At 38.2% G+C, this 27,815-nt stretch overlaps 2 protein-coding genes across 4 annotated transcripts; one reads left to right on the top strand and one right to left on the bottom strand.

Annotated features, from left to right (window-relative positions):
• Nucleotides 1–325: 325 nt before the first annotated feature.
• Nucleotides 326–18,185, bottom strand: GTF2H3 (general transcription factor IIH subunit 3). 2 transcript variants are annotated; one of them, XM_074299203.1, is made up of 13 exons: nucleotides 18,084–18,185; nucleotides 11,427–11,506; nucleotides 10,757–10,863; nucleotides 9,863–10,029; nucleotides 7,581–7,643; nucleotides 7,359–7,388; nucleotides 7,150–7,178; nucleotides 6,816–6,890; nucleotides 6,119–6,172; nucleotides 3,267–3,335; nucleotides 2,471–2,606; nucleotides 2,343–2,379; nucleotides 326–2,257 (listed from the first exon to the last, which is right to left on the bottom strand). In XM_074299203.1, exons 1-13 carry the CDS (start codon nucleotides 18,094–18,096, stop codon nucleotides 2,185–2,187), a joined length of 933 nt encoding a protein of 310 aa, XP_074155304.1. In that variant the 5' UTR covers nucleotides 18,097–18,185; the 3' UTR covers nucleotides 326–2,184. The 2 variants fall into 2 exon arrangements, with proteins under 2 accessions (XP_074155304.1, XP_074155295.1); XM_074299194.1 differs by lacking the exons at nucleotides 9,863–10,029; nucleotides 10,757–10,863; nucleotides 11,427–11,506; nucleotides 18,084–18,185 and adding an exon at nucleotides 7,800–7,934.
• On the top strand, nucleotides 17,890–27,815 carry EIF2B1 (eukaryotic translation initiation factor 2B subunit alpha). 2 transcript variants are annotated; one of them, XM_074299171.1, is made up of 9 exons: nucleotides 17,890–18,391; nucleotides 19,798–19,899; nucleotides 20,632–20,768; nucleotides 20,858–20,974; nucleotides 22,667–22,779; nucleotides 23,922–23,990; nucleotides 25,148–25,223; nucleotides 26,098–26,223; nucleotides 27,077–27,815. In XM_074299171.1, exons 1-9 carry the CDS (start codon nucleotides 18,379–18,381, stop codon nucleotides 27,239–27,241), a joined length of 918 nt encoding a protein of 305 aa, XP_074155272.1. In that variant the 5' UTR covers nucleotides 17,890–18,378; the 3' UTR covers nucleotides 27,242–27,815. The 2 variants fall into 2 exon arrangements, with proteins under 2 accessions (XP_074155272.1, XP_074155263.1); XM_074299162.1 differs by having other exon boundaries at nucleotides 18,257–18,391; nucleotides 19,691–19,899.

The following is a 27,815-nucleotide window of genomic DNA, read 5'->3' as shown; positions in this document are numbered from 1 at the left end:
ATTATTAGTTTTTTTAAAGTAGTAACAGCAACAAAAACTTAAAAACATAAAATTCAATATAACTATAATCAAGCATAACCTTGTTATCAATATTATTTTTTCCTATTATTTAAATAGGTTTTGATTGCATTAAAAGCATGCTTGCCTATGGTTTGTTTCAAATTGGCTGAATATGGAAGAGAGGATTTTTACATATAATCTTTGCATTTTGAGATTAGATGTTTTCAAATGAAATCTTTCAATGATGTAAAAGCATATGACATTAAACTTGATAGTTTCTAAGATAAGCAGAAATAAACACAAGAAAATACAAGACAAAGTAATCTGACCAAACTGAAAAAATACAAATTATTTTATTGAAAAAATTTCATATTAAAATTAACTATAAATACAATGAAAATAAAATAGACCTGAACAAATTAGTAAGTTTTTAAATGGGACAAGAGAAAAGAAAATTCTGATCAAGTGTTCTGAAATGTTTCTGATCTCTTGCTAGACTTAAAACAATGATCCCCACTAAACCCAAATGCACAGTATGTAAGTAACTGCAGCTCATATTTACATAGCACTTAACAGTTTTTATAAAACATTGTCTCCACAACAGCCCTGTGAAGTTGATAGGTTTATAATTCCCATTTTACAGATGAGAACACTAAGGCTCAGGGAAATGAAGTGTCTTGTCCATCATCACAAGATTAATATGTCAAAAAGGGATTTAAATTCAAGTTACAGGATCATATTTAGAGCTGGAAGAAACCTAAGAGGTGACAGCTAGCTCCTTCTCTACAGAAGAGAGAGTCAGGATTTGAATATAGGCCCTGGGAGTTTAGCTCTAGGACTCTTGTCATTGCACCTGAGTCCTGGTCAGTGCTTTTTCCCACAAGATTTAGCAACAATTTAAAAACGACAATATTCTAATACACTGGAAAGATCAAAGGCTTTTAAGAGAATAAATGCTTACAAAAATTATGACAAATATTTTCAATGTAGTCAGCAATCAAAACAAAACCAGCAAAGTCAGTCTGAATTCCCTCAGCAAACAGAACTTAATTAATGGTCATGTTTCTCTAGGAAACATGAAAAGTCTTATGGTAAGAAAACTTTTTTACTTGGTTCCATAATTTTCCTTTTCCCTAATGTTTCTATAATTCAGGAGACAAAAGAACTTTCAAAACGTTTACAGAAAGTGATTTCTCTAAAACTAAATTTAAAAATCATTTTCTTTTGAATTTAAGAAAGATTGTGATAGAACAGTGACAATTTTCAGAGATTTTCTAGTAAATTATTAAAATGAGGAAAGAGTCATGTTGAGAGAAAACTCCTTTGACTGGAAGAGCTTTCCCGTGGAAGAGTTTCCTGGAAACTGCCCCCCTTCAATATCTAACTATACATTAGCTTCTGCCAATGCCATCCAGAGAATTGCATTTGAAGAAAGCATTTGTATATTTGCCAATATATTTCCTAATTTATTAAAAAAAAATAAAGGCTCTGTAATCACTCAGTGATTATTATTTGGGTAAAAATAGCTATAGTTAATAAAGACTTTTTAAAGATTAAGGACTGAACACTTGCTAATGTCTGAAAGGAAGAATGAGTAGCAAATTAATGGATGGAGAATTTTAACATCTATACTGCAAAAGCTAGCTACTTAAGGAAGTTTTATCTTGATTAAAGCCACAGGAAATGGAAGTGGGTAAAAATGTGTTTAAATTGTCATAATTATGTGAAAATTTCATAAACCCTGAATGTCACAAAAGAGAACCAAACTTAGACAAAAACATTCATGCTATAAGATCAATAATCAAGTCGATGATTACTTTAATAAATGATTACCCTAGAAATGATTATACATAGCACCCATGTACACTGTAAACAGCTTAATACTTATTGAACTAAATTGAAAGTAACAGTGTTTTAAAAATTCAGAAATGAGCTAAACATTCTCCCCCTCGAGTTACCCAGAAACAGCACCCTCCTGACCTGGCTCTCTTCCACCTGAAGATACAGGAGGAATTTGTTCTTAAAAAAAATGCCTTCAAAGAATTAGCATATAAAAAATAGCTATGTATATGCAGTTATTAATTCTTTTAACAACACATTCAGCATAGATTTCTTAGTTAAAATCTCAACTGCAGTAAAAAGAAGTTGGAGAAAAGAGGATCAAGTTTCTGGTGGTTTTTTGGGTCACAAGGAAGATGCTTTTAATTTCTTCTTCTTGGCTTTCAGAACAGGAGGTAGTGAAATCTTAAAAGCTGTCCTAAAATGACACAATAAGGAAGATTTTTTTAGTACATTATATATCTCAAAAATGTGTGCCAATCACACATATCACAGATACTTACTCGCATGTGGTGCAAATAGGGCTGAAATTGCAGAATACTGCAAATGAAAAGAACAAGATGATTTCAGGTAAGGATAAGTAAAATTTCCCCATCACCCAACTGTTAAAAAATTAGCTATATAAACTTACTTGACAAACATACAGAGCAGACATAACCAATTTCAATGAGATTCCTATGACAAAAGCAAGCAGCTCTATAGTCAACGTGAATGGGAGGTGGGAGGTTTAACTGAGACCTTTGGTCTTGATCAGGAAGAAATACCCACTGTTTAAAATAAAAATAAAAGAAGTCTTATTAATACCAGAGAGGAATTTATTAGGAGATGTGAAATATATATACCAAATATTTACCACAAAAATAAATTAGTTAAGACACAATTCTTCATTTCCTTTAACTAAGTTATGAATCTGGTCCTTCATTTAATTTAGTACTAAATTGTATACAATCTTTTTCTTCTCCTGTTGTTTGCATGGGAGAAGGAAAATTAACAGTAACACCAGGATCAGTATTATTGTATTTTATTAATATGAAGCACCTAGTCCTGGTCTGATGCTTTGCTATACCACAGAGTAACACCTGGTGCTTGAAGGTAATGTTCCACAAGTCCCATACGAAGACTAGAAAGCTGATCAAGAGCAGATGAATTTTTCTGGCCACCAATCACAGAGACCATCTCCTAAGATGTAGACAGGCCATGACTGGGACACTGAAAGTCCCCAAATCAGCAAAACCAAAGATCCCATGTATGGAAGATTTTTAGAGGCATTCCAGTACAGCAATCATTATTATAGTTAATAGACTGTGTTCTTACACTATTCAGTTCCTGAGCATTGTCTAATGCCTATAGGGTCTCAGAAAAATGTTTTTAAAGAGGTACAAATGTACACAGCCCATTTAAAAGTTTTTTTATAAATATTTTCTTACCAATAAATACTGAAGAAGCGATGGCATCTGGGGCACCTTCAAGTATATGCCCCCTGTAATGTCACAAGCCTATAAATAAATATACACCACAGGTACAGATCATCACTCCTGTACTTTATACAATAATGAAAATTTGAAGAATGATATCTACAATGGATGTCAGGGTGATCAGGGTGAATGTGAGTCTGCAAATTAAATGGGAATTATTTTTTCTTTTTGTTATAATAACTTATTTGGCCATTCCCCAATTGATGGACATCCATTCATTTACCAATTCTTTGCCACTACAAAAAGAGTTATTACAAACATTTTTTGCACATGTGGGTCCTTTTCCTCATTTATAATTTCTCTGGGATACAGACCCACTAGAGTCACTGCTGGATCAAAGGGACATTGTTCTCCAGAATGGTTGGATCAGTTCACAATTCTACCAATAATGCATTAGTGTCCCAATTTTCCCACATCCCCTCCAACATAAAATTTATCCTTATTTTTTCTGTCATCTTAGTCAATATGATAGGTGTGAAATGGTACCTCAGAGTTGTTTTAATTTGCATTTCTCTAATCAATAGTGATTTAGAGCATTTTTTCATATGGCTATAGATAGCTTTAATTTCTTCACCTGAAAATTATTTGTTCATATTCTTTGACTATTTGTCAATTTGGGAATGACTTACATTCTTATAAATTTAAGTTAACTCTCTATACATTTTTTAGAAATGAGGCCTTTATTAGGAACACATGTCTATAAAAATTGTTCCCCAGCTTTCTGCTTCCCTTCTAATCTTGATGGCATTAATTTTGTTTGTGCAAAACCTTTTGATTTAATGTAATCAAAATTATCCATTTTCCATTTCATAATTTTTATATTTCTTGTCTGTTCACAAATCCCTCCCTTCTCCAAAAATCTGACAGGTAAACTCTCCCTTGTTCTAATGTGCTTATAGTATCACAATGGGAATTATTTTTTATTACAACGAACCTCAGATACTCTTAGTCACCAACTCCACTACTTAACAAGGTAACCACAAATTTAGAAAACCAACTGAAGTAGACTACATAAAAAGGCCTTCATGCTTCCAACTCTAAAAACAAATGTTTTGATGCAAATGAAAGAATAGCAGTTAGATTTTAGACCTGAGCAAAGAAGATCTGAGTTCAAATTTGGCCTCAGACACTTACTACCTGTGTGACTGACCCTGAGCAAGTCATTTAAAACTGTTTGCCTCAGTTTCCTCATCTATAAAATGAACTGGAAAAGGCAAAGGAAGTATCTTTGCTACAAAAACCACCAATGAGATCCCAAAGAGTCAGACATAACTGAAATGACCAAATAATAACAACAACAAAGAAGAATCATATTAGGGCCGTTTTCTGTGATTTTCAGCAAAAGAGGCTGAAGGTAGATTTGGGGCACTGTCAGCTAATCAAGAAGAGTTTGGAAGGGAAAATAAATGAGGAAAAAAAATTTTAATTTAAAAATAAACTGAAAAGTAGAAAGAAATAAAAGGAGGCAGTTGTAATAATCTAGACTAGGTGATGATGGCATGAACTAAGGTAGGATCTGAAAAGACAAGAGAGATAAAATCATATGTGAGAGAGGTTGTTTGAAAAACAGCAAGATTTGGGCAGCTAGTTGGTGCAATGGATAGAGTGCCAGCCCTGAAATCAGGAGGATCTGAGTTCAAATCTAGCCTCAGACACTTAACACTTCCTAGCTGAGTGACCACAATTGCCTCAGCAAAAAAACAAAACAAAACAAAAACCCAGAAAGATTTGGCAACTGATTGGCCACAGGGGTGAAGGAAAATAAAAACCAAGGTTATAAGCCTGAGAGATTTGGGGAAATGATGGTAACTTCAATAAAAAGAGGGCCATTTAGATAGAAGTGGCTAGGTCTGATTTGGACATGCTAACTATAAGATGCTTCCAAGAAATCCAACCTGGAATGTTTAATGGACAAATGGTCATGTGACATCCCTTTAACTTAAGAATCTCAGAGCTACCTGGAGTATTGAGAGGGTCACAGATGAAAGGTATCAGAAGTGAGACCTGACCCCATGATTTCATCCTTCCAACACTTTCTCTCACCTTCAGTATATCAAAGAATCTCTAAAGAAAGTCTTATTCCCAAAAAATTATATATCCTGAAAATCCACATAAACCACTGAACATTACAGCTGCAGTCTAGCCTTTTATATGCATCAAATTCAACTTCCTGTAGGCTCTCTCAGACATTCAGAAATCTTTTTCCTCCACTTTTTACTGAATTTCTCCAATAAACAGCTTCTAAAATTTTTCCTATTCTCCTGAAGCCCACAAGTCCTACCTCATCCATGGAGGGCTTTGCCTTCTACCTTATTCTCTCTCCTTTTCACCTCGGGACTGCTGTTGTTACCTTTCCAGCTTTATTTCGTATGACTCCCCCAAATCTCCCCAGACTAAAGCACTACTCACTATCTCCTAAACAAATTCACCATTCGCTGGCTTCTGCGCTTCTGATCATTGATCACGTGATCCCCTGATGCGCTGCATTCACTCTCTCCATCTGCTAATGGAAAGGCCTATTTTCAATTCCATCTCCTTTGGCTACTCCTTCTTCCAAAGTTTCATAATTTATGTTGTAATTTAAGCATTTATCACCTTCAAATTTCTACAAATTATTTGTAAGTTTTCTCTATTCCTCAAGGGCAAATGCCGTGTGTGTGCGCGTGTGTGTGTGTGTGTGTGTGTGTGTGTGTGTGTGTGGTGTTTTAGTTTTGTCTCTCATCATTTGCAATGTATGCACCATTTGCATACATTATGTGTTCAATAAAGATTCAATGAATTAAAAAAAAAATAAAGAAACATACCTGTTGGAGGAGTCCTGAATCAGTATCTAAGACACAAGCATCAATAACAATATTCTGAAACCAAAATTTTAAAATTATATAAGATTGGAAGTAAAAATTATCAAAGCATCTAAAATACCATTGTAAACAAAAATATGTAGTAAAAAGGAAATCCATAAAAACTAAGTAAATATAGTTTTCAACACTGAAAAGAGAAAAGAAAAATGTTTAAATAATTTGTGTGAAAGTAGAGTTAACTTTGAAACTCCTATTGTTTTAATGATCAATGATTGAAATATAAGTTATTCATATATGGGACTGCCTGTCATCTAGGGGAGGGGGTAGAGGGAAGGAGGGGAAAATTCAGAACAGAAGTGAGTACAAGGGATAATGTTGTAAAAAAAAAAATTACCCATGCATATGTACTGTCAAAAAAATTATAATTATAAAATTAATTTTAAAAATTAAAAAAAAAAAGAAATATAAGTTATTTTCAAAATAAAGAGTGTAGTCTTCAAATGATCTCTATTGAACTAAGAAGATGATGAGTAGTCCCACTCTCCAACTGGAGAAACTGGGATAAATACAGCAAGCTGACCAGCAAATGTCTAGAAGGCAGCTTCTTGAACTCCTGTCTCTCCACAGAGATAACCTGATTAAAGTCTGACACTCATTCTTTCAGTATGATATTACACATTCCCTAATTAATAATACAGACCTGTTTCTGTGCTGCAAAGATGACATTCATGAAGTTCATATATTGCAAAGCACTGTCTTCTGCAGCCTTAATGACCTTAACAGAAAATTGATCCATATTAAAATTGCATATACTTAACAATCATGTCAGCAGAATTTCTTACAGAAATTTTTCCCCACCCCTACTCCCATCATGCCAAAATAGTTTTCAAAATTCACCTTAGCAAAATTTTGAGCTTCAAATTTTTCTCCCTCTCTCCCTTCCCTTCCCTTCCCTCCCCCAAGACAGCAAGCAATCTGATATAGATGATACATGTATAATCATGTTAAACATATTTCCTTATGGAAATTCCTACCAATATTCTTGACTTCATTTCTTGGTTATCTATAAAAGATAAATTTTAAAAAAAATAAATTTAACTCTAGTTCAGTCTTATAAGAACATCACATTTTTTAGCTCCCACTAATTTCTATTTAGCCCATCCTCCCCACACAGAAATGAGATGAAACTGGCTGTAAAAAAAATAACATCAACATTCACTAGTAGAAAAACAAAGGTTGATACCTTTTACTTCTTTGCTCATTCGGTGAATATCTTAATTTTTTAGAATTAAGGAATATACTCAAAGATGAACAGGAAAACATTTCATTTTAATTATCTACCATTTAGGGTTCATGCCACCACTATTATGAATGTCCAAGGTCCTCTAGAAATTTAAAATTTAATTACAATTTAAAATATTTTTAATTACAGGGAAAATACAAGAATTCTAATAATAAAGGATACAACAAAGTGCTTTTGCGAGAGATCCTGCCAACAATGTTTCTGTACGCTGTCCCTCCATGTCACCTGAAAATAAGCAATTTTATAAAAAGCCATTTTTGTCTACTCTTTCCTGAGTTTAAATATGTAATCCATATTATCCACTTAATTTTGAAACCAAGAATTCTTTGACAATTAAAATGTTTAAAGAGACATTGTATACAAAGAGAAACTCAGAACTACCTGGAGTATTGAGAGGGTCCCAAGTGAAAGGTATCAGAAGTGAGACTTGACCCCATGATTTTATCCTTCCAACACTTCCTCTCACTCCAGTCCTTCAAAGAATCTCTACAGAAAGTCTTATTCCCAAAAAATTGTATATACTTGAAAATCCATATAAAATACTGAACAGTCTAGCCTTTTATATGCATCAAATTCAACCTCCTGTAAGAAATTTGTATACAAAGAGAAAATAAAAATGCTTTTCAATTTAAAAATATGCTTGTAAAACTTAATACAATAAGACAAACTTCTTCTCCACCCTAATATTTAGTTCCCTCTGAAATAAAACATCCCTATAAAATATTATGCATGAAAAGCTTCGATCTTCAGCTTGTTTGTTCATATTTATTTATGCATTGTCCCCCCACAAGTCCCTTTAAGGAAGACATGATTTTTGCCTCATTTTGTATCCCTAAAGCTTATCACAGTGTATCATACATAACAGATCCTCAACAAATTGTCTGTTGACTTGTCTCACAAAGGGAAAAGAAAAAGCTCAAAAAAGGATAGAATTATCTGCAAATGACCATTTTCCAACAGCTTTTGAATACTCTCAAAGAAATTCATGGGTATATTTCTAAAGTTGTCTTTTTCCTTTTCCTTTTTAAATTTTCCTTCTGCTCTTACATCATAATCTCTTGGTAGCCTGCAGCTCAGTCTAATGAGAGCCAGCCTTTACAACAAAGATTTTAAAATACAAAGGCACTTGATCAAACAAAAGGATATTTCTTCTCTGGTGCTCCAGCATTGACTTTTTTAACTTGATCATAGACTGGTAAAATTCTATAAGGAATTAGAAGGACAGTTGGGAAACATCTAATGAAGTCTTACTCAAGTAAACCTTACTTCTGCAAGATTATAGATTATAGATTAAGCCTATTTACTTTTTTTTATTTAATTTTTTTTAAACCCATTTACTTTTGAGAGGGCTAATATACTGATAGACCAGGGAAGGCTGCAGCTATAATTTACCTCTATTTTAACAATACTTGTGACAAAACTGCTATTTTTGTGGAAAAGAAATAGGGATGTAAAAAAGAGAATGACTAGATCCCAAAAGTTAACCTGATGTCAACTTGGAAGGTCTCGAGTGAAGTGCCCAAGGAACCTGCATATATCCCTATGATGGTCAATATTTTTTTATGATTCAGGTGAAAGTCTGAATGGCATTATTATATTTGCAAATGACAGGAGAGAGTTAACATTTTAGTTCAGGCAATTAGAATTCAAGATGCCTTTGACAGCCTAAAACCTTGGAAGGAATCTAAAAAGATAAAATTTGAAAGATAAATGTAAAAATCTTACACGTGTTCAAAATAAATCATCTTCACATGTCTAAATGGGAAGAGGCACGGGCTAACCACAGTTCATCTATAAAAGATCTGAGGATCCTAGATAATATCAAACTCAAGAATAGCAAAAACTGCAGCTCAAAAATTCACTAGCATTGCTTTCAGTTTGGTGGAAAGACCCCAGAGGTTTCTGCCAAATTTGTGATTCTACAGAGGTGTGCAGGGCACTGTCCAATATTGTTGTTTCTTTTTTTTCTTTTCTGAGTCTACATCTTATCCTAGTGACTAGACTATGAGTTCTTGGAAGCTATTACCTTACACCTCTGAGGAACCTCTTGTGCTCCTCAGAGTGCATTATCCGGCACACATGAGTTATTTAGTAGAGAATCAATAAATTCAAGTCAATAGGTCTTTGAAACAGCTTTAATCCAACAAGAATTCAGGCAGAAACTAAAGTGTGGGTGCTAGGATGCTGCCATCTTGTACTTTTTCTTGACATATGTTAAAAAAAAGTCTTAACAAATGTTTTCTTTTCTTTGAGTTAATCAGTTTAAAGCCTAAAAGATCAAGTAACAAAAAAATGCTTAATAAAAAATTCCAATAACAAAAATTCTTAAAAGATTACCAAAGTAGAAAATACTAAAAAATTCAAGAGGTCACTAATTTCCCCCAAGGATTCTAGACCTCTAAATCCTTTAAATAATAAATTAAAAGCCTCTAAACTCCACTTACTTTTGGTCATAAGATCTTTAATCTCTTCAGCAATCACTTCATTTGCTGCAGTTAATAACTCATATTTTCCATCCTTACTACCAGAAGGATTATACTCGGCAGAGCTGCTGCCAGGATCACCAAAGAAGTCTCCAAATTTCCAGTTCTTTCCAGGATACAAGAATCGACTGGGGGAGGGGGGGAAGAAAGAAAAGCAAATAAACATAATATATAAAGTCTTTTAATTTTAAATTCTGCAGTAAAAGTTAAGACATTTTGAATAAAAAAGAATTCAAATCATAAAATATCATTTCAGTAAAGAAAATGAAGAGAACTTTCTAAATAGGATTCTTCCAGAGAAATAATGGGAAGTTTATTTGGGGTACAGGCAGTCCTTTTTTCTTTTGAACCACAGTAGAGTGGTATACCCCATATATTTTGATGGAACCGGGCTTCTGACCTGTGATTCCATTACCTTAGTAGGGGATTCCCAGTGAGGCAATTCCCTCTACCAATTCAAATCACCAATTATCCAGCAACTTAGAGTCTTAAAGAATTATCTGCACTGCTGAGCAACTTGCTCCTGATGATATCTGTCATTTATTTATCTCTGTAGCATTTTACTAAAATGGCCTGACCATAAAAATTATAATGGGAAAAACAAACAATAAGCTGAGAAATAAGGGTTGCTTTATTTGGGTTCTACTTTAATTACCTGTTATTACCTAATGACATTCTGCTATCCCATAATTTAAGAAATAATATACTTTTTTTCCTATTAATATTGTGGATACTATTCACTGAGGGAGGGCATCTTTTCGTGCACCACATACTAGCAAAAGGATCTTTGTTTACAAGGTACACAAACCTCAAAAATGTTCAGACACATTAAAGTATTAATCATAACAATCATACCTCTCTTGAATATGACTTGCTATCACAGCAAGTTTGTTGGAACGATTCATAAATAAGTGAGAATTTCCCATCACCATGACAGCATCTATGCATTTTGATAATGTGAACTGTTAAAAAGGAAGAAATTAGGAAAGGTGATGGGTACAAATTCCAACATCAGAATTTAAATATATTCTATCAAAAATCCATTATTAAACATAATAAAATCTATAGTTAAATAATTAGGGAACATATTTAGGCTTTAAACTTGCACATAGGGCTTTTTTTGTACATAAGTTTTTATTAGAGTGCTCAAGTAAAATATTTGAAAATTTCAGAAAACTATATTTTTCTTCTTTCTCTTCTGACTATTTCTACCTATTGTACTGAATAAACATTAAGACTCTAAAAAATATACAATACCACATTTGGAAAACAAATACAGTATGTCTTGAGTATTCATAATTAGATGTTTGCTAATTGATTTTAAATATTATAAATTATAACACTTGCAATATGAATTCTCTATCTTTTCCAATAAGCAAATTAAAAATAGTATAAATATCCATTTGAGGTTAAATGACATTTTAAGAGCCAAAATTCTCTATCTAATTTCAAAATAGCAATTCTGATATTCAATTAAATTAGTATTAAAATGTTAAAAAGCAGTCCTCTGCCTGATAAACTTTACCTGAGATTCTTTTAAAGCTTGTTTTCCCCACCAAATTGGGTTTGTGTCAACGATGATAACCAGAAGATTTAATTCATCATCTGAAATCACAAGAAACATGAGAAAGATCAGTAACATCCTTAAAAAAAAAAAAAAAAACTAACAAATCCATACCTTAATTATGAGCAACCTGCTTTTAAATATCTATTATTTCACAGAAAAGAAATTTCTAGTAGAGGATCTAGTAGAGGGCCAAGATCTTCCAAAGACCAAGATGAGGTCAGCTTAAAGTCTCATCTCTCTTTGTACACCCAAACATCCCGTGCACTCTGACTCTTGGAAGTGCTTTTGTCATGAAGATTAAAAGCAGGGAAAACTCTTTTCATTCTAAAGTATTAGCCTCCTAATGGATTACCCAAGCCACCTATACAGTGGAAGAGGATAGAGGAGAGGGCAAGGCTTTGGACCACCTCAAAAATAAATCACTGAAGATGGAAATCTTAGTATGGGTGAGAAAGAGATTTGAGGGAAAGAGCTCATTATCAGGTAACAGCTAACCCTGGTTCGGAGTCAATCCGAAGCCGGAATCTCTATCCCTTTTACCTGCCAGTACTAGTATTTATATAAAAGTATACCTTTTATCTGCCAGTACTAGTACCAAGGCATTAGCCATGCTTAGTAACATTCACTGAATGAAGAATCAATACAGCAACTTGCAGAATTCTTTGCTGTTCTTTGTAGATCTTACCTCTGGGCTTTCGCAGGCCCATGCATACCTGGAGCGCTCTTGCTCCTTACCTGTACTCACTTCCTCCAGAAAGGCCTTTCCTGACCCGTTGCTCTAACTGTTCTTGCCCAACTGAAATGATTTTCTATTTATCTTACATTCTGGATATAAATTCACCCCAAGAAAAAACCAAAGGAGACAAAACTTATTCCAATGGTCTACAAAAAGTGATTAGATTGATCACTTAAAATAAAGAATTAGAAGGGATAATTTCACAGGGAGTTTTTTTCCCCACAAAATAAAAAAATGTCAGAACTGGAAAGGGTCTTTGTGACCATCTGAGGCACTGCAGTACAACATACTGAGCAATGAATCAAGAATCACTAGCAAAGCCTGCTTTTGAGTCCTGGCTCTGACACTAGGTGGAGCCCCAGTGTTTAACCTCTCAGGGTCTCAAACTGTAAAATAGAGCTGTTGTACAAAATTCAACAAGATTCGGGAGCTCATACAATGTACCAGATACCTATGCAAAGTACTGGGAGACAAAGACAAAAGGAAATGCTGCTTACAATCTACTGGAAGAAAGCAACAAAGTAAAAGGAATAATTTTGTTTCTTGGAGGGAGGGAGGGAGGCAAGGGTACTAACAATCAGGGAGATCAGGAAAGATTTCCAGGTAATGGAGGCATCCAAGTTGGACTCTGAAGTTGGGGAATCTAGAAGATCAGGAGGAAAAGCATTCAGCAGAGGCAGGAAGTGAAGGTCACACACAGGGACCAAGCAAGTAGTGCAGGTGGGTGACAATTCCTGAGAGGGAAGAAGATCATGAAGGGCTTTAAATACCAGAAAAGGCTACATTATCTCAGAGGTCTGCTATAGATCCCTCATCTAATCCAAGCCCTTCATTTTACAGATGGGGAAACAGAGGAAGAGGAATAAAAGGACATTCTTAATCCTCAAAGATTCCTACAGCTCTCTACACACCAACTGGCCATCAAATACCCTAACTGACTTATATTATCTTATTCTTTAATATGCATTTAAAAAATTTTTTGATCTTAGTTCTTCCTCCCTCTAGTCCTTCTCCAACTCACTGGGAAAGGCAAGAAACATAATATCCATATACAGGTAAAGTCATATAAGGCATTACATGTCACATTCTTTAGAGCAGAAGGTAAATTTTCAAGGCCAAAGAACTATTGATCTTTCTAGTTTTTAAAAGATATTTCTTAATTCCAATTTTTAACATTCTTTTTTTTTTTAATTCTGAATTCCAAATTCTCTCCCTCTTTTCTTTCCTTGTTGCTCCTTGAGACAGCAAGCAATTCGATACGAATGATACCTGTGCATAAACTACTGACTCTTGCACGAATTGAGTGCATTTCATATAGTAGACAAGTTGTATGATGGATGAACTGCCGGGCTTGGAGACAAAAGTCTCAATCCTGCCTCCTACACCTGTCTGACCGACACAACTATAAGCATGTCACTTTTAACAAGAGAATGATGCCCAAAGAAATTTCCTCACGGCTACTGCTTTGCATACCTGAAAGAAGTTGCCACTGAGTGACTTCACAGAAATCCAGAGTTAGAAGGGGCCTACTGTAGCATCCACAGTCCTCCCTAAACCGTTGTGCTCAGTGCTCAGATATGGCGCGATTACAAAGCGCCATTACAATAACACCAGGGGCCCTTAGCCTCAATTGAATGCACAATTGCCTAGATCTTTTTTTTTTTCTTTTATCAGGGAAATTGGGTTAAGTGACTTATCCAGGGCCACACGTGTCAAATATGTGTCAAATGTCAGGGGTCAAATTTGAACACAGATGCTCTAAGGTCTGTGCTCTCTCTAATGAATCACCTAGCTGCCCCTAGATCCTTCAAGTGTGTTAAGACCCTCAGTTTTTTCTCAGTTGAGCTGCAGACTAGCTAAGCATGACCTTTCCCTACCCATAAATACATGAAAGATCCAGGGCTGGAAGATAACTAGAGGTTATCTAGTCTAATTCCCCAAGTCCTGTGACTCCAGAGGCAAATGGGGGTAAGTGACTTGCCCAAGTTCACACAGCTAGTAAGTGTCTCAAGCCAGATGAGTCTTCCTGACTCCAGGTTGAATTCTCTCCACTGTGCCATCCAGTTGCCTACCATATGGGCTATTATTATTCTCATTTTGCTTTGTTATTATCTTGTTTGATTCTTTACAATAAACCTGGGAAATAGGTGCTATTGCTATCCCCATGTTACTGATGTACTAGGATTTTGAGGTCCTCTGACCTTGGGGGGGCAGTCAGTCAGTAGCCCTAAGTTTTCTAACTTTGGAGTCTGCCTCAGGAAACAGCACTCCCAATTGAACTGATTCTGACCACTCCTTAGCCAGATAACTTCTGGACCCAGGAAACTCCACAAATCAAATTCCTGAGACAACAGTAAATAAGATCACTCCAATTCATTGCTGACTGGCAATCTTGTTAGTAATAATCTGGTCAACAGAGAAGCATTCCCTCCTACCTTGAGCCACAGAATTAGCATATCTATAGTAGAAACTGGATAAAATGACTCTCCTTGGCTCTGTTTCTTTACTTAATTCCCTTATAATTCAATCTGCTTTGTAATGGCATTACCATTACTTTCAATAAACTTTGCCCCTTGACTAGGAGATGGGTTCAAGCCTGTAAAATTTTTTGAGACACCTCGAAATACCAGTCTGGGACTTTTGGGGTCCCCCTTCCCAACCTCAACATTACAGATAATTAACAAAAGGCTGAGAGGTAACATGACTTACCCAAAGTCACAGCCAATGTCTGAAGAGGTTGGTGAACAAGGTCTTCCTGACTCTGACTGGGCCATGACTCTCCTCTTTGCTTATCTTTTTTTTTTTTTTATTTAATTGTATTTTTTTCTAATTACATGGAAATTTGTTTATCTTTTTATCCTTAATGCTTGGCACATAGTAAATATCTGATAAATGTTTTTTTCATTCATTCATCACTTTAGAGCCTATGCTGCAAAGGACCTTAGAAATCACTATTCCACTTCATAGAATCAAAAACCATTTATGAAATCGCTATGTGACTCACTGTGCATAGCACTAATGCAAAAAAAAAAAAAAAAGAAAAGAAAAGAAAAAAAAAAAAAGAAAAGAAAAAAGAAAAGGAAAAATAACAAAACCGATGCAGCCAAAATGAAAAGGGAAGCAGAAAGCTGGAAAACAATTTTTATAGACAAGTATTTCTGATAAAGGCCTCATTTCTAAAATGTTTAGAGAACTGAGTTATACTTATAAGAATACAAGTCATTCCCCATTGATAAATGATCAAAAGGATATGAAAAATTTTCAGGTGAAGAAATTCAAGCTCTCTATAATCACATTAATAAGTGCTCCAAATCACTATTGATTACAGAAATACAAATTACCTCACACCTTTCAGTCTGGCTAAGAAAACAATGATAAATGTTGGAGGGAATGTGGGAAAACTGGACACTGATGTATTTTTGGGAGTTGTGAACTCTTCATTCTGAAGAACAATTTGGAATTATACCCAAAGGGCTATAAAACTGTGCATATCCCTTTTTTTTCTTTTGTGTATATAAAATTTATTTCATTTTCAATTCACAGAACAAAATAAGCATTTTTATAACACAGTACAATAAAAAGATGATTGCACATGAAACTGTAAATCTACATATACAACTTGTTATTTCTTCCAAATACTGTGCATACCTTTGATCCAGTAGTGTCTCTACTGAGTCTATATCCCAAAGCAATCATAAAAGAGGGAAAAGAATCCACAAGCGCAAAAATGTTTGTGGCACCTGTTTTTTGGTGATATCAAGGAATTGGGAACTGACCGTATACCCATCAATTGGGAACAACTTGTTATTTCTTCCAAATACTGTGCATACCTTTGATCCAGCAGTGTCTCTACTGAGTCTATATCCCAAAGCAATCATAAAAGAGGAAAAAGAATCCACAAGCGCAAAAATGTTTGTGGCACCTGTTTTTTGGTGATATCAAGGAATTGGGAACTGACCGTATACCCATCAATTGGGAAATGGCTCACTGTGAAAATAATAGATTACTGTTCTATAAGTGATGAGCAGGCAAATTTCAGAAAAGTCTGGAAAGAACTACATGAAGTGATGCTGAACAAAGTGAGCAGAAGTACACAGTAACAGTAGAACTGTGATGATCAAGCTCTGATCAGCCATACAATGATCCTTTTTTTTTTTTTTTTTTTTTTTTTTTTTTTTAAATTTGAGGCTGGGGTTAAGTCACTTGCCCAGGGTCACACAGCTAGGAAAAGTGTCTGAGACCAGATTTGAACTCGAGTTCTCCTGAATTCAGGGCTAGTGCTCTATCCACTGCGCCACCTAGCTGCCCCACACAATGATCCAATGCAAGTCCAATAGACTTGGAATGGAAAATGTGATCCTCATCCAGAGAGAATACTAGAGACTGAATGTAGATTGAAGCATGTATTTTTTCATGGTTTTTCCCTTTTGTTCTGATTTTTTTTTTCACACTATGACAAGTATGGAAATACATTGTAAAGTGTTACACATATATAACCTATATCAAATCGCTTATTGTCTGTAAAGGAAGGAGGGGAAAAGAAATTGGAACTATAAATCTTACAAAAATGTATGTCTTTACATATATTTGAAGAAAATGAAATATTGAAAAGTGAATGTTGAAAACGAAAAACAAGTTAAAAATTAAAACAACAACCAAAAAAACCAGTTTCTGACTTCAGGGAGCATCCATCTAATGGAGAGAAAAGCCAGTACAAGCATACACATAAGGGATGAGGAGCCATGAGGGATGGGGGAGGTGGGAAGCCCTGAGAACTTTGGTGACTTCTCCCCTGTGGCTCCGAGAAGCTGCAGCCTACACAATAGCCATTCCCTCTTAAATCCTGCCAGCTGACGGGCGAAACCAAGTGCAGGGTCACCAAGGGGTCTCCCAGGCCGTCGTGAGCTAAGGCACTGGAGCACGGCTTCCCTTAGTGGAATGGGCGGAGGAGAACAGACTGTTTGCTTAGACGCGGGCAGTGTCAATCACTGCATCTTCAGTCAGTATCAGCCGCCCTGCCCCGGGCAGTGATGAGGGGATGAGGGAAAGAGGCAACTCAGCCTCATAGAAATCCAATTACAAATCAAAAGTTATCACTAAGGGGAAGTCAGAGAGGTGACTTTAGGGAGCACTCACAGGGCGGTCAGAAAAAGTGAGACAGGGACGCTCCCGGAACTTTAGAATGGATTGTAGATGGGGGGGGGGGGGAGACACTGGCCCGGACTGCCGGCCCCCACCAGAGAAAGTCCGAGAATTAGCTCAGAAGAAACGCGAGCGCACAAAGTTCAGAGAATCCCCCAACTGTTCCGAGGGACTATTTGTGTCTGAGCCGTGACGGGGCCTCCGGGTTGGCAGGGGAGTCGGACACACCGTAACTTCGGGGCGGAAGGACAACACTTCACTAGCGAGACCCAGAGTGGGAAGAGACCCTCTGAGAACTAGTCCCGGGGGCCTTGGGGTCAAAGGTTTTTAACTTCGTTTTAAAAAACGCTTGGATAACGATTTCAGTTTAGCTGGGTTTCCTTTGTGGGTTGGGGACTTGTTCTGAGAGGGGCTCCCCCAGCCGGGCTGACCGAGGCTCCGGGACACGAGAAACGCGGGCCTCCGGTCTGGGAAGCGTCAGCTGTGGGGTTGGAATCCGGCGCGACTGAGCTCCGTGGGGAGGGGGAGGGGGCTGCCGCCCAAGGTCCTCCAGGTAGCTAAGCATCGAGAGGCGACATTTGCACCCAGGACTCCACTCCGGGTGCCGCCCGGACCCGAGTTTGGAGACGCCCTCCCCGCCGCGGCCTCCTGCCCGCCCGCGGCCCGGAGCCCAGCCCGGGGGATCGATGGCCTCATAGGAAGCCAACCCTGCCCAGGGCACCCCAAGGTGCTCTCACCTTCGGAAATCATGGTGAACCGTTGGCGCGGCAGCTGAAGGCGACGGGACCCGAGCGGCCACCGTACCTCTCCTAAACGCTTGCGCAGGCGCGACCTGACCAACCAAGAGGTTTGGCCTAGGCCGGCCGCCGTACTCGTGAGGCTGCTGGGAAATTGGTCCCTGCCCGGCGCTGGGCCGGCCGCGCGTGCCTGGGGCTGAGCTGTCAGTCACTACGGGCGCTCGCCCGGGAGAGGTTGGTGGAGACGCGGACGGCTCCCCGGCCGTGTCGCGCTTCCTGCTGTAGTCCAGGCGCCATGAACGACACAGGTAATGTGGGACAGGCTCGATCCGGAACTCCCCAGAGCAAGGAGTGGAGGCGGGGAGGCGGCTGGGCTCGGGATCCGCAGGACCTGGGTGCGAATCCTCCTCAGACCCTTTACCCCTCCTAGAAAGGAAAGAAGTCCGGATTTGGAGTCAGAGGATCTGGGTGCAAGTCTAACCTTCTGAGCCTGTTTCTTTTTTTATAAAATGAAGAGCTTGGACCAGCAGCCCTGAAGTTCTCTCGTCCCTGTGGCCGGGACCCCCGCGCCTCGGAGGGGGGTGGACGGGGTGGCCTCGAGAGCAGGAATCCCATGAGTTCCCCTTCCGTCCGATAGTTTGTGTGGGCGTGTAAACGTGTGCGTGTGCACTGCAACGTGTAATAAACTTGTGTGTATGAGTGTATTTTTATCTCTGCCCCTCCTGCCTTTCCTGTTCCCTTGCTGTGCATATTTACACTTTGCGTGTGTGCATATGTGTGTATATTTGTGTACATGTGTATGTTTTTCATCTCTATGTATACACATGCATCTGTGTGCGTATATTTGTGTGTGTGTTTCATCTTTATTCCTTCTAGAAACCTTTCCTGTTCTCTTACTGTGTGTACATGCACATTGTGTGTGTGCATGTGTGTGTATATTTGTGTGTGTGCATATATATGTGTATTTTTTATCTCTGCTCCTTATGCAGGAAACCTTTCTTGTTCCCTTACTATGAGGATACGTACACATTGTGTATGTACATCTGTGTGTCTATATATATGTACACACATACACATGTACGTGCATATGTGTATATATGTATGTAGTTCTCATCTCTGCTCCTGCCATGAATCTCACATTTTCTTACTGTGTATATATATTATGTGTATATGTGCATGCGTGTGTGTATGTATATATGTATGAATTTTTTAATCTCGGCTCCTTCTGCAAGAAACCTTTCCAGTTCCCTTAATGCCTGTGCCTTCCTCTGTTGATTATCTCCAGTTTGTCTGCACTCCAGCTTGTTTGTCCCACACCCGGGAGCTCCAGGAGCATGGGGACCGCCTTTTCCTTCTTTATGTCCCCAGCTTAGCACAGCGCCTGGCACATAGTAGGCATTTAAGAGGGTCACTTCTTGACCCTCTGGGCACACAGTTCTTTGCCTTGGCCCGGTCGCTGCTCTGGGATGTGTTGTAAAAGCACTGGCTTTGGAGTCAGAGGTTCTAAATTCAGATCCTTTCCTGGCTCGGATTCTTCCTCCGGGCTTCCATCTGTAAAATGAGGGGTTCTATTTTCTCATCTCTAATCTATGTATAACTCCTCCTAGGGACTGGTGGTCCCCGACATCATAGCTTCCACGGGGCTATTCTGGAAACAATTCAGCTGGCCTAATGAAACCCGACAAATTTCTCCCTGTGTGCCTCTCCTTCCCAGAGTTGATCGAGTACTTTAATTCCCAAATGAAAGAAGATCCTGATGTGGCTTCTGCTGTGGCTGCCATCCGCACCTTGCTTGAGTTCTTAAATAGAGACAAAGGTAAGAAGACTTCAGTCAGCAGTTTCTGAAACTTCTAGATCTTTCTCCAAAAAAAAAATCTAGTAAAGCCTTATATGTCTATGTGTCTTCATAGCCACAAGCCCCTTCACTCGAAACTGTTCTTTTCTTAAGTTTTGACCCAATTTCTGATTGTAATTAACCAACAGTCATTGATTGAACACCTGCTGTGCGTCAGACATTAACTTGACTTTGTAATTTTTTTTTTTTTTTTTTTAGATAGAATTCCCCAGAGTAATGCCCAGACAGCTCCTTTGCAGAATGGAGAAATACTTTGAATTCATTAGGATTTCCTGTTCCAAAACATAGTGCTAGCAGAACAGATTTTTATTCTCAGATATATAAAACAGGCTCATGTTTTTAGTAATTTCTTCAACTTAATTCTCCATGATGTGCCAATAACAGGCACGTTGTGATATTTTGCATAGTAAAAGCGGCAGGATAGAGTGGCTAGAACATTCTGAGGGATTGACTTAATTGGGAATGTTGCTCCCTCTCTGGCTTTCAGCTTCCTCCTGTGTATACTAAGAGACTAGATGCCTTTGAAGGTCCTTTCCAATCCTAAACTCTAGAATTTGGAGAAATCTGTGAACTAATAAATCCCTTTCTATTCCAAAGAGTTTTATTTGTAAAAATAGGCATAATTGTCCTGTAAGATAGAGAGATGTGGCAATTTCTAAGACCCACTGTTTATTCTACTATTGAACTTTGCAGGAGAGACAATTCAGGGTTTGAGAGCAAACCTCAAAAATGCCATTAAAATCCTGTGCAGTGTAGATTCTTCTGTGGCCGTCTCCTCGGGTGGAGAGCTCTTCCTTCGATTCATCAGTCTCACTTCGCTGGAGTACTCCGTAAGCTCGTGTCCTGTTTAGATCCTTTTTGTGCTTCTCCAGGTGGCTGTGTACAGTCCATACCTAGATTTCTCTTTCCCTTTGTCTAGGATTACTTAAAGTGTAAAAAGATCATGATTGAGCGAGGAGAGCTCTTTCTCAGGAGGATCTCACTGTCCAGAAGTAAAATTGCAGACCTGTGCCATACTTTCATCAAAGACGGAGCTGTAAGTACAATCATGAGTCATCAGTGCTACATGGGAGAAGATGACATAATAACTTATGAAATGAGGGGTTGGGAAGGCATTTGTGGCTCATTGACTCATGAGTAGCAATTTAAACTGATCTCTTGCTAGGATAATCAAACTTTTATGGGGCCTCTCTCAGCCAGCTACATCCATATTATCATATGTGAACATACCAGTTGCCTAATTGTTCATTCCCTTCCCCCCCCCATAAATAACACTCTCCGAGTTTATTCCCTTTGAAGTACACTTGTTACTACTGAAGAATTTAAGGGTTATAGTCTACTTGTACATCATTTCTACCTGACCAGGAATGAGAGGGTCTTTTCTATCAAACAAATATAGCCATGTTGAATTTGTTAAATTCATTTTGAGAATAGTTACTCCTATGTCTGTATGCTGGTGTGCTCTAGTTTAATAATGCTCTCCAGTAAAATTTTTATCCCTTCCTCCTCCAAAGTAGGTAACATTTCATTTTTGTGCTTATTTATGTCCCTGGCTCCCGACACAACACTTTACACCTCGTTAGTGCTTAATAAATAGTTGTTTAATTCAACACCCATTTATAAATTCCTGATATGTATATGGCATGATACTAGGGGTACAGAGGTCTGGGATCCTGTTAGCCTCACCACCTTTGTAGGGCCTCTTTCATTTAACTACTTAGATTAAAAGATGAAAACTCAACATATATTGTTGTTCATCTTTCATTTTCTAAGAGGCCCAATGACACCAAGCAGAGACAGACCAAGAAGTCCTATGAGGAGGGAGTCAGTTGACCAATAGCAGCTCCAGCATGGGTCCTTGGGTCAGAATTAGAGTTACAAGGGCCCTTGGCAGTCATCTGGACCAAGTCCCACATATTACTGATGAGAAACCTAAGACTCAGAGAGGAAAAGCACTTTAGCCAAGAACACACAGTGTAAGAGGTAGATATAGGATTCAGTTCCAGGCTCACCGGGGTCCAGATTCTTAGGCTCTTATTTGTAGAAGATCTGTGTAGAGAAAAGAGTGGGCCCTCATTGGGGCCATGGAGTCACATATAGAGATAGAAAGGACATCAGTGGTCCTCCAGACTGGTGACATCAAATGCAGAGAGAAAGCATACTGACATAGAAAACTTCCAATTAACCTTATCTATGATTTGCTATTTTCTAGGTTTTGTTAAGCATTTCCCAATTATATTTTTACCTGATTCCTTCCAACTGACCTCTCTAATCTAGAGCAACTTTTACAGAGAAAACTGAGTCAGTTGACTTGTCTGTGGTTACACAAATGGCAGAGTTTTGAAACTAGAACTTAGGCTATAAATCTTCTTTTCTTTCCACTGTATCCACTGCCTCTTTCTGAAAAGGATGGGACAAGGAGGGAGGAGACCACAAAATATTTCTGTGATTTGTAGGGTCTTTTCCAACACCTTCCTACTCCTCCCCTCCCCCTTCCTCATCCCTAAAGCCTGAAATGTCACCTTCCAGATGTACTTGACACACAAGGCTGATTTGGGAAGAGTAATATTTATCGAGTATCAGAATTCTGACCTATTTACTGTTGTGGCCAATGGAATTCAGATTACATTGAGAATATCATGAGGCAACATGACCAGTTTTGTGTAACTTATTTTACTTAACTCAATTAAAAGATGAAATTAGGCATTAAATTCTCTCCATTTGATAGCGGATATTAACTCATGCCTACTCCCGTGTGGTGCTCAGAGTCCTGGAGAGAGCAGCCGCCGCCAAGAAACGCTTCAGCGTGTACATCACCGAGTCCCAGCCTGACTTATCTGGGCAAGTATCTTTCTAGTCTGTCATTTTAATGGCTATCATTGTTGGGAGTGAACCAACTATTGTGTGGCCAGACAGAGCTCCCTGATAACCAGGACCCAGTGGGAACAAAGCATTTACCCCAAGGTTGTTTTGCAAATAGCCAAAAAATAGTAAGCTGTGGTGGAGAAAGTAAAGCCATCTTCTTTTTTGACGACAAAACCATCTTCTGTTGCACTCTTTATTTTTCATTAATTCATTTTCTTTTGACATATTAGTCACTTTCTAATAAATATCAACCTTGGCCTTCCCCCTTTTTAAAAGTTTAGAACCCGCTACCTAATGGAATAATTGCAAAAAATTTGGAACCAACATGGGTCTGTGTATTTGACCTAATTTTTGTTGCCCTTTGGTTCTATCTTTATTTATATTGTTGCAATCACTGTGTAAGATTAGTTTCTTTGTGCCTGCTTTTTCACTCTGCATCGGTTCTGCATCATGTTTTTCTGAATTATTTGCCTTACTCATTCATCACAGGGCAATAGTAGTCAATCAGATTTGTATACCACAACTTGTTCTATTACACTTATTCTTACTGAAACTCATCACAAACAATGATATAAACTATTTTGGTAACAGAAATTTTAGTTTTATATACACTGATTTTAAACAAACTCTGTGATTAATCTAGTACTTTGTTAAAGACAAAAATCTAATGATCTGCCATGTATCCACATATCAGTATTAGCTGAGTCCTGCACCAGAAATACATATTACTTTTTTTTTCTTTTTAAATTGTAGAAATAGAAATATCATAGTTGAATCATTTTATTGTACAGTTTTTCCTATTCTCCGTACAAGTTGAGATTTTCAATTTTGTTTTTGAAAACTATTTAGAGAGCATTTATATTCTTAACTCTAAATACCAGCTTACAATTTTTTTTGGAATCTTTTTTTTTTTTTTTTTGTAATAGCTTTTTAATTTTAATTTAATTTAATTTAATTTTCAAAGCCCCTGAAAGATCTCAACATTCACCCCTGCAAAACCCTGTGTTCCAGACTCTTCTCCCTTCTCTCACCTTTCCCTTAGTTAATCCAATATAGGTTAAACAACACATATTACTTTTCAAAAGCATTTCCTAACCTTTCTGGAATTTTATTTGCAGGAAAAAAATGGCAAAAGCTCTCAGCAATTTAAATGTGCCAGTCACTGTGATTTTAGATGCTGCTGTTGGGTGAGTTCACTCATTTCCTGGGTTACGCCCATGTTTTACCTTTAGAAGACTGGCTTGAAACACTGTTGTAAATTGAAGGTTGGACAATTTGTAAACTTCCAATTAGTAGCCTACCAAGTCTTGACTAATAGCTACATGAGATTAGCAAGGCCAGCGTCAGCTTGGAACTGATGATTTACTCAGTCTAGGACTGTGGCTTACTGGGGGAAGCAGGAGTGATTTGATAATATGATTACTAAAGAACTGGGGTATTTTAAGGGTAGAAAACAAAGGTTATGTACATAAATGGAGTGGAAGGGAGAGAACTTGAGGAGAATGCCCTTGGGATTAAGATTTCAGCAGCCCCTGAAGCCTGTCCCTTTGTTCTAGAACATAGCATCACTGGAACCTAGGACTGCCATTTCTGCCAAGTTGAATAGTTTATTCCCTGTAAGTCAGGAGGAAATTACTCTGGAGGAAATTAAGCCTGGTTGCTAATTTCTTGACAGAAGGACAATTTTCAGATGAGTAAGGAAATTAGAAATATTTTCAGAAGCATCCATTACATAGAGTGCAGCTAATTTAGTTACAGAAAGTATGAGTCTGAAAAAATTATGGAAATGTTTTACATGACTTGTTGCAACTATAGTTGATATCATATTGCTTGCCTTTTGGAAGGGTGGGAGGAAGAGTTGGGGATTCAGAAATATTTTTTAAAAGAATGTTTAAAAGAAAAAAGTATGAGACTGCCTACAAGACACTGTCTTCATTAGGTTGTTGTAACAGCAGTCTTGGAGCCAAGATGATTTGGGTTCAAGTTCTGCCTCTGGCTCAACCTGGCTAGGTCATCTCAAGTCATTTGACCTCTTAGGGGTCTAGGCAGTTCTAAGACTTAAGTCACAGAAAAGTGCCATCCTGCTTTGGTGAAGGGAATTTCTCACCTGGGAGTTCCCATATGAATAAAATCCCAGTTCCAATCACAGAGTTTTATCAGAGCTTAGATTGTAGGATTAATCTTGCTGCTTGCTCTGAATTCTTCAGGAAGTCAAGTTCAGAGAAAAGGGAAGGTGACTGTTGTCACACACAACCAGAATTCCCACGTGGCCAGGTTGGAAGTGCTTAAGAGGGGCAGAGGGATTGGTGGTCATGGTGTCATAAAAGTTTCTTTATCCTCTTAGCTACATCATGGAGAAAGTGGATCTCGTGATAGTTGGCGCAGAAGGAGTTGTTGAAAATGGCGGCATTATTAACAAGGTATTTATTATGTGTGGCTAAATGGCACATTGGTTAGAGTACTGAGAGTACAAGTCTCCACTTGTGAGTTCAAATCTGGCCTCAGATCCTTATTAGCAGTGTGGTCTTGGAAAAGTAACTTGCCACTGTTTGCCTCAGTTTCTTCATCTGTAAAATGGGCTAGAGAAGGAAATGGCAAATCACTTTGCCAAGAAAACTCCCAAATGAGGTCACAGAGAATCAGACCCAAGCACCTATTCAGTACTGGAAGCAGCAGAGCTTGGGCTACTTAGAATGGAGTAGGTCTCCAATGCAGGGCTGCTAGGAGGTGCTTTGTAGTCTTCCTGACCCTGATACTGAGCCTTAACTCCCCCCTCAAACATCTTGCCATCCTGGACCTCTCCATCTCTTTCCACACAACCTAGTGAAACGATTGTATTCAAATTTCTTTTTGTTTCTGGTCACATTTTCTTCAGGGAATTAGTAGGGGAAAGAACACATTTCTACTTTTCTTCAGTGTAACTAAGACAAAGTTGAGGAGAGATGATTGTTTCATTTAGTACCAGAAATATTCCTGGATTCATTTAAGGGGATAGTTTGTATTTATGCAGATGCTTATTTATGGAGTTCAGGCCAGTGGATATCATTAAAATAAAAAACAGATGAGATGGACTTGCTTCATTGGGCCTCTTTGATCTGTTTATGGAGCGCAGAGAGAACATCTTGTAGCTTCTCTGTTTTATCACTTGATTTCTAAGGGGTTTAAGGAGACAGTTTGTCTTTTGACAAAATTCCTTGGAGTCTGGCCCCCATATTTTCTTGGCACCCACATTGTACAGGAACTTTTAAGTCCAAGGTTAAAAAGCCTCTTCTTCTTGCACCTCTAACTCCACAGATCGGTACCAACCAGGCAGCCGTGTGCGCCAAGGCACAGAACAAGCCTTTCTACGTCGTGGCAGAAAGTTTCAAGTTTGTCCGACTCTTTCCTCTAAATCAGCAAGATGTGCCAGATAAATTTAAGGTAAGAGATTGTATTTACATGTAAGAAAGGCTGTGTCTAAAATTCTCTTAGCTAAATTAACCCCAGAGAGACAAACATGTTCACATTTTTTAAAATTGAAAATCATCCTAGAACTAAATATTTGTGATATGTTAAATCACCACCAAGCACATCAGCTCAATTCAGGGACAATTGGTGAAGGAGCCTATGGTTTCCATGGCATTACAAGAAATTTGAGCACCCCCTCTCATAAGAATTACCATTTACAAGGGGGATAGAGTACCAAGTATGGGGGCAGGCTGGGAGGAGGGTGTAGTTAAGACAGGAGAGTTCTAGGCCCAGTGGGCCACAAGGAGAAAGGAGTGGACTGTTCTGTGAGGGGAGCAGTCCCCCAGCCACAGTGTCTGTGTCTGTATGAAAGGTCCAAGATGAAATAAAACTGGCAGGGAGGGTTAGAGCCCTTTAAATGCCAGGCTAAGACAAGAGGAATATCCATCTGGTAGTTGTGTGGCAGGTTGGAGAGAAGAGGCTGGAGGCCAGGTATGTTTGAGTAACAGTGAGATCCTGAGCTAGGGAAGGACAGATGGCAGTCTGTGAAGACTTGCCAAGGGGTCTGGACCTTCATGCAGTCGGTCGATAGAATTAAAGGGGGTCACACACATCCTAGCCTCTCCTCGTAGTGGGGATCCTGGCGTCATTCAGCTGCCCCTATCCCTGGGGAGCTTGGAGAGAGCAGCTGATTTCTTCCATCACCAAGTTTTTTGGCTTAGTGGTTGTTGAAAGAAGACTCAGTGAATTCATTTGTAGCAATTCAGCAGGGAGAACTGTGGTTTCCATTTCCTTTGTCCCAGTTAATGTATTTCTCCTTCCCCAGTACAAAGCAGCCACGCTAAAGTCTGTTGGGACCGGACAAGATCTCAAAGAAGAACATCCCTGGATTGACTACACTCCGCCTTCCTTAATCACATTATTGTTCACAGATCTTGGGGTGCTGACGCCCTCAGCTGTCAGCGATGAACTCATCAAGCTTTACCTCTAGCTCCCAGGCCTCTCTGACCATCAAATTTACCAAAAGCACAGGGTCGTGACTCAAGAAAAGTGGAGTAAATAAAACTTCCAAGCATTATGGACTATTTCAATCCAACAAGCATCATGTGTACTGAATGCTTTTCTGCATATGACATATAGTGTGCAGTTATCCTTTCCACGTCACAACTTTCCCCATCAAGGACAGCATAAAAAATTAAACAGGAATTTGGGGGGAGGAGTTTTGCAGAAGCTACAAATAAAAATACTTAACCCAAATTTTGCAATAAGATACTGTAAACAAATTCTTGGGTTCAGAGAAAGGGCCAAAAGTTCAGACTTTCCAGATCACTGAAAAATGGGCCACCACACCCCAACCCCTGCAGTACGGAAGGGATAAGCTGTATGATGATGATGACGATTCTAAACACATGAGATCCTGCCTAAACCAAGATCATCATTATAAACTTTAATCCTTTTTAAAATATTTAAATGAAGAAATTCAGGGCTGAATCTATCTATACTGTTTCCATATTCTGGAAATACATTTTTAATAAAAATTTAAATAAGCATAGCCAAATCCTTTA

The sequence above is a fragment of the Sminthopsis crassicaudata genome, chromosome 1, assembly GCF_048593235.1.
Source record: "Sminthopsis crassicaudata isolate SCR6 chromosome 1, ASM4859323v1, whole genome shotgun sequence".
Classification (NCBI taxonomy): domain Eukaryota; kingdom Metazoa; phylum Chordata; class Mammalia; order Dasyuromorphia; family Dasyuridae; genus Sminthopsis; species Sminthopsis crassicaudata.
The sequence above is the reverse complement of the archived record's forward strand: the minus strand, read 5'-3'. Positions and strand labels throughout refer to the sequence as shown.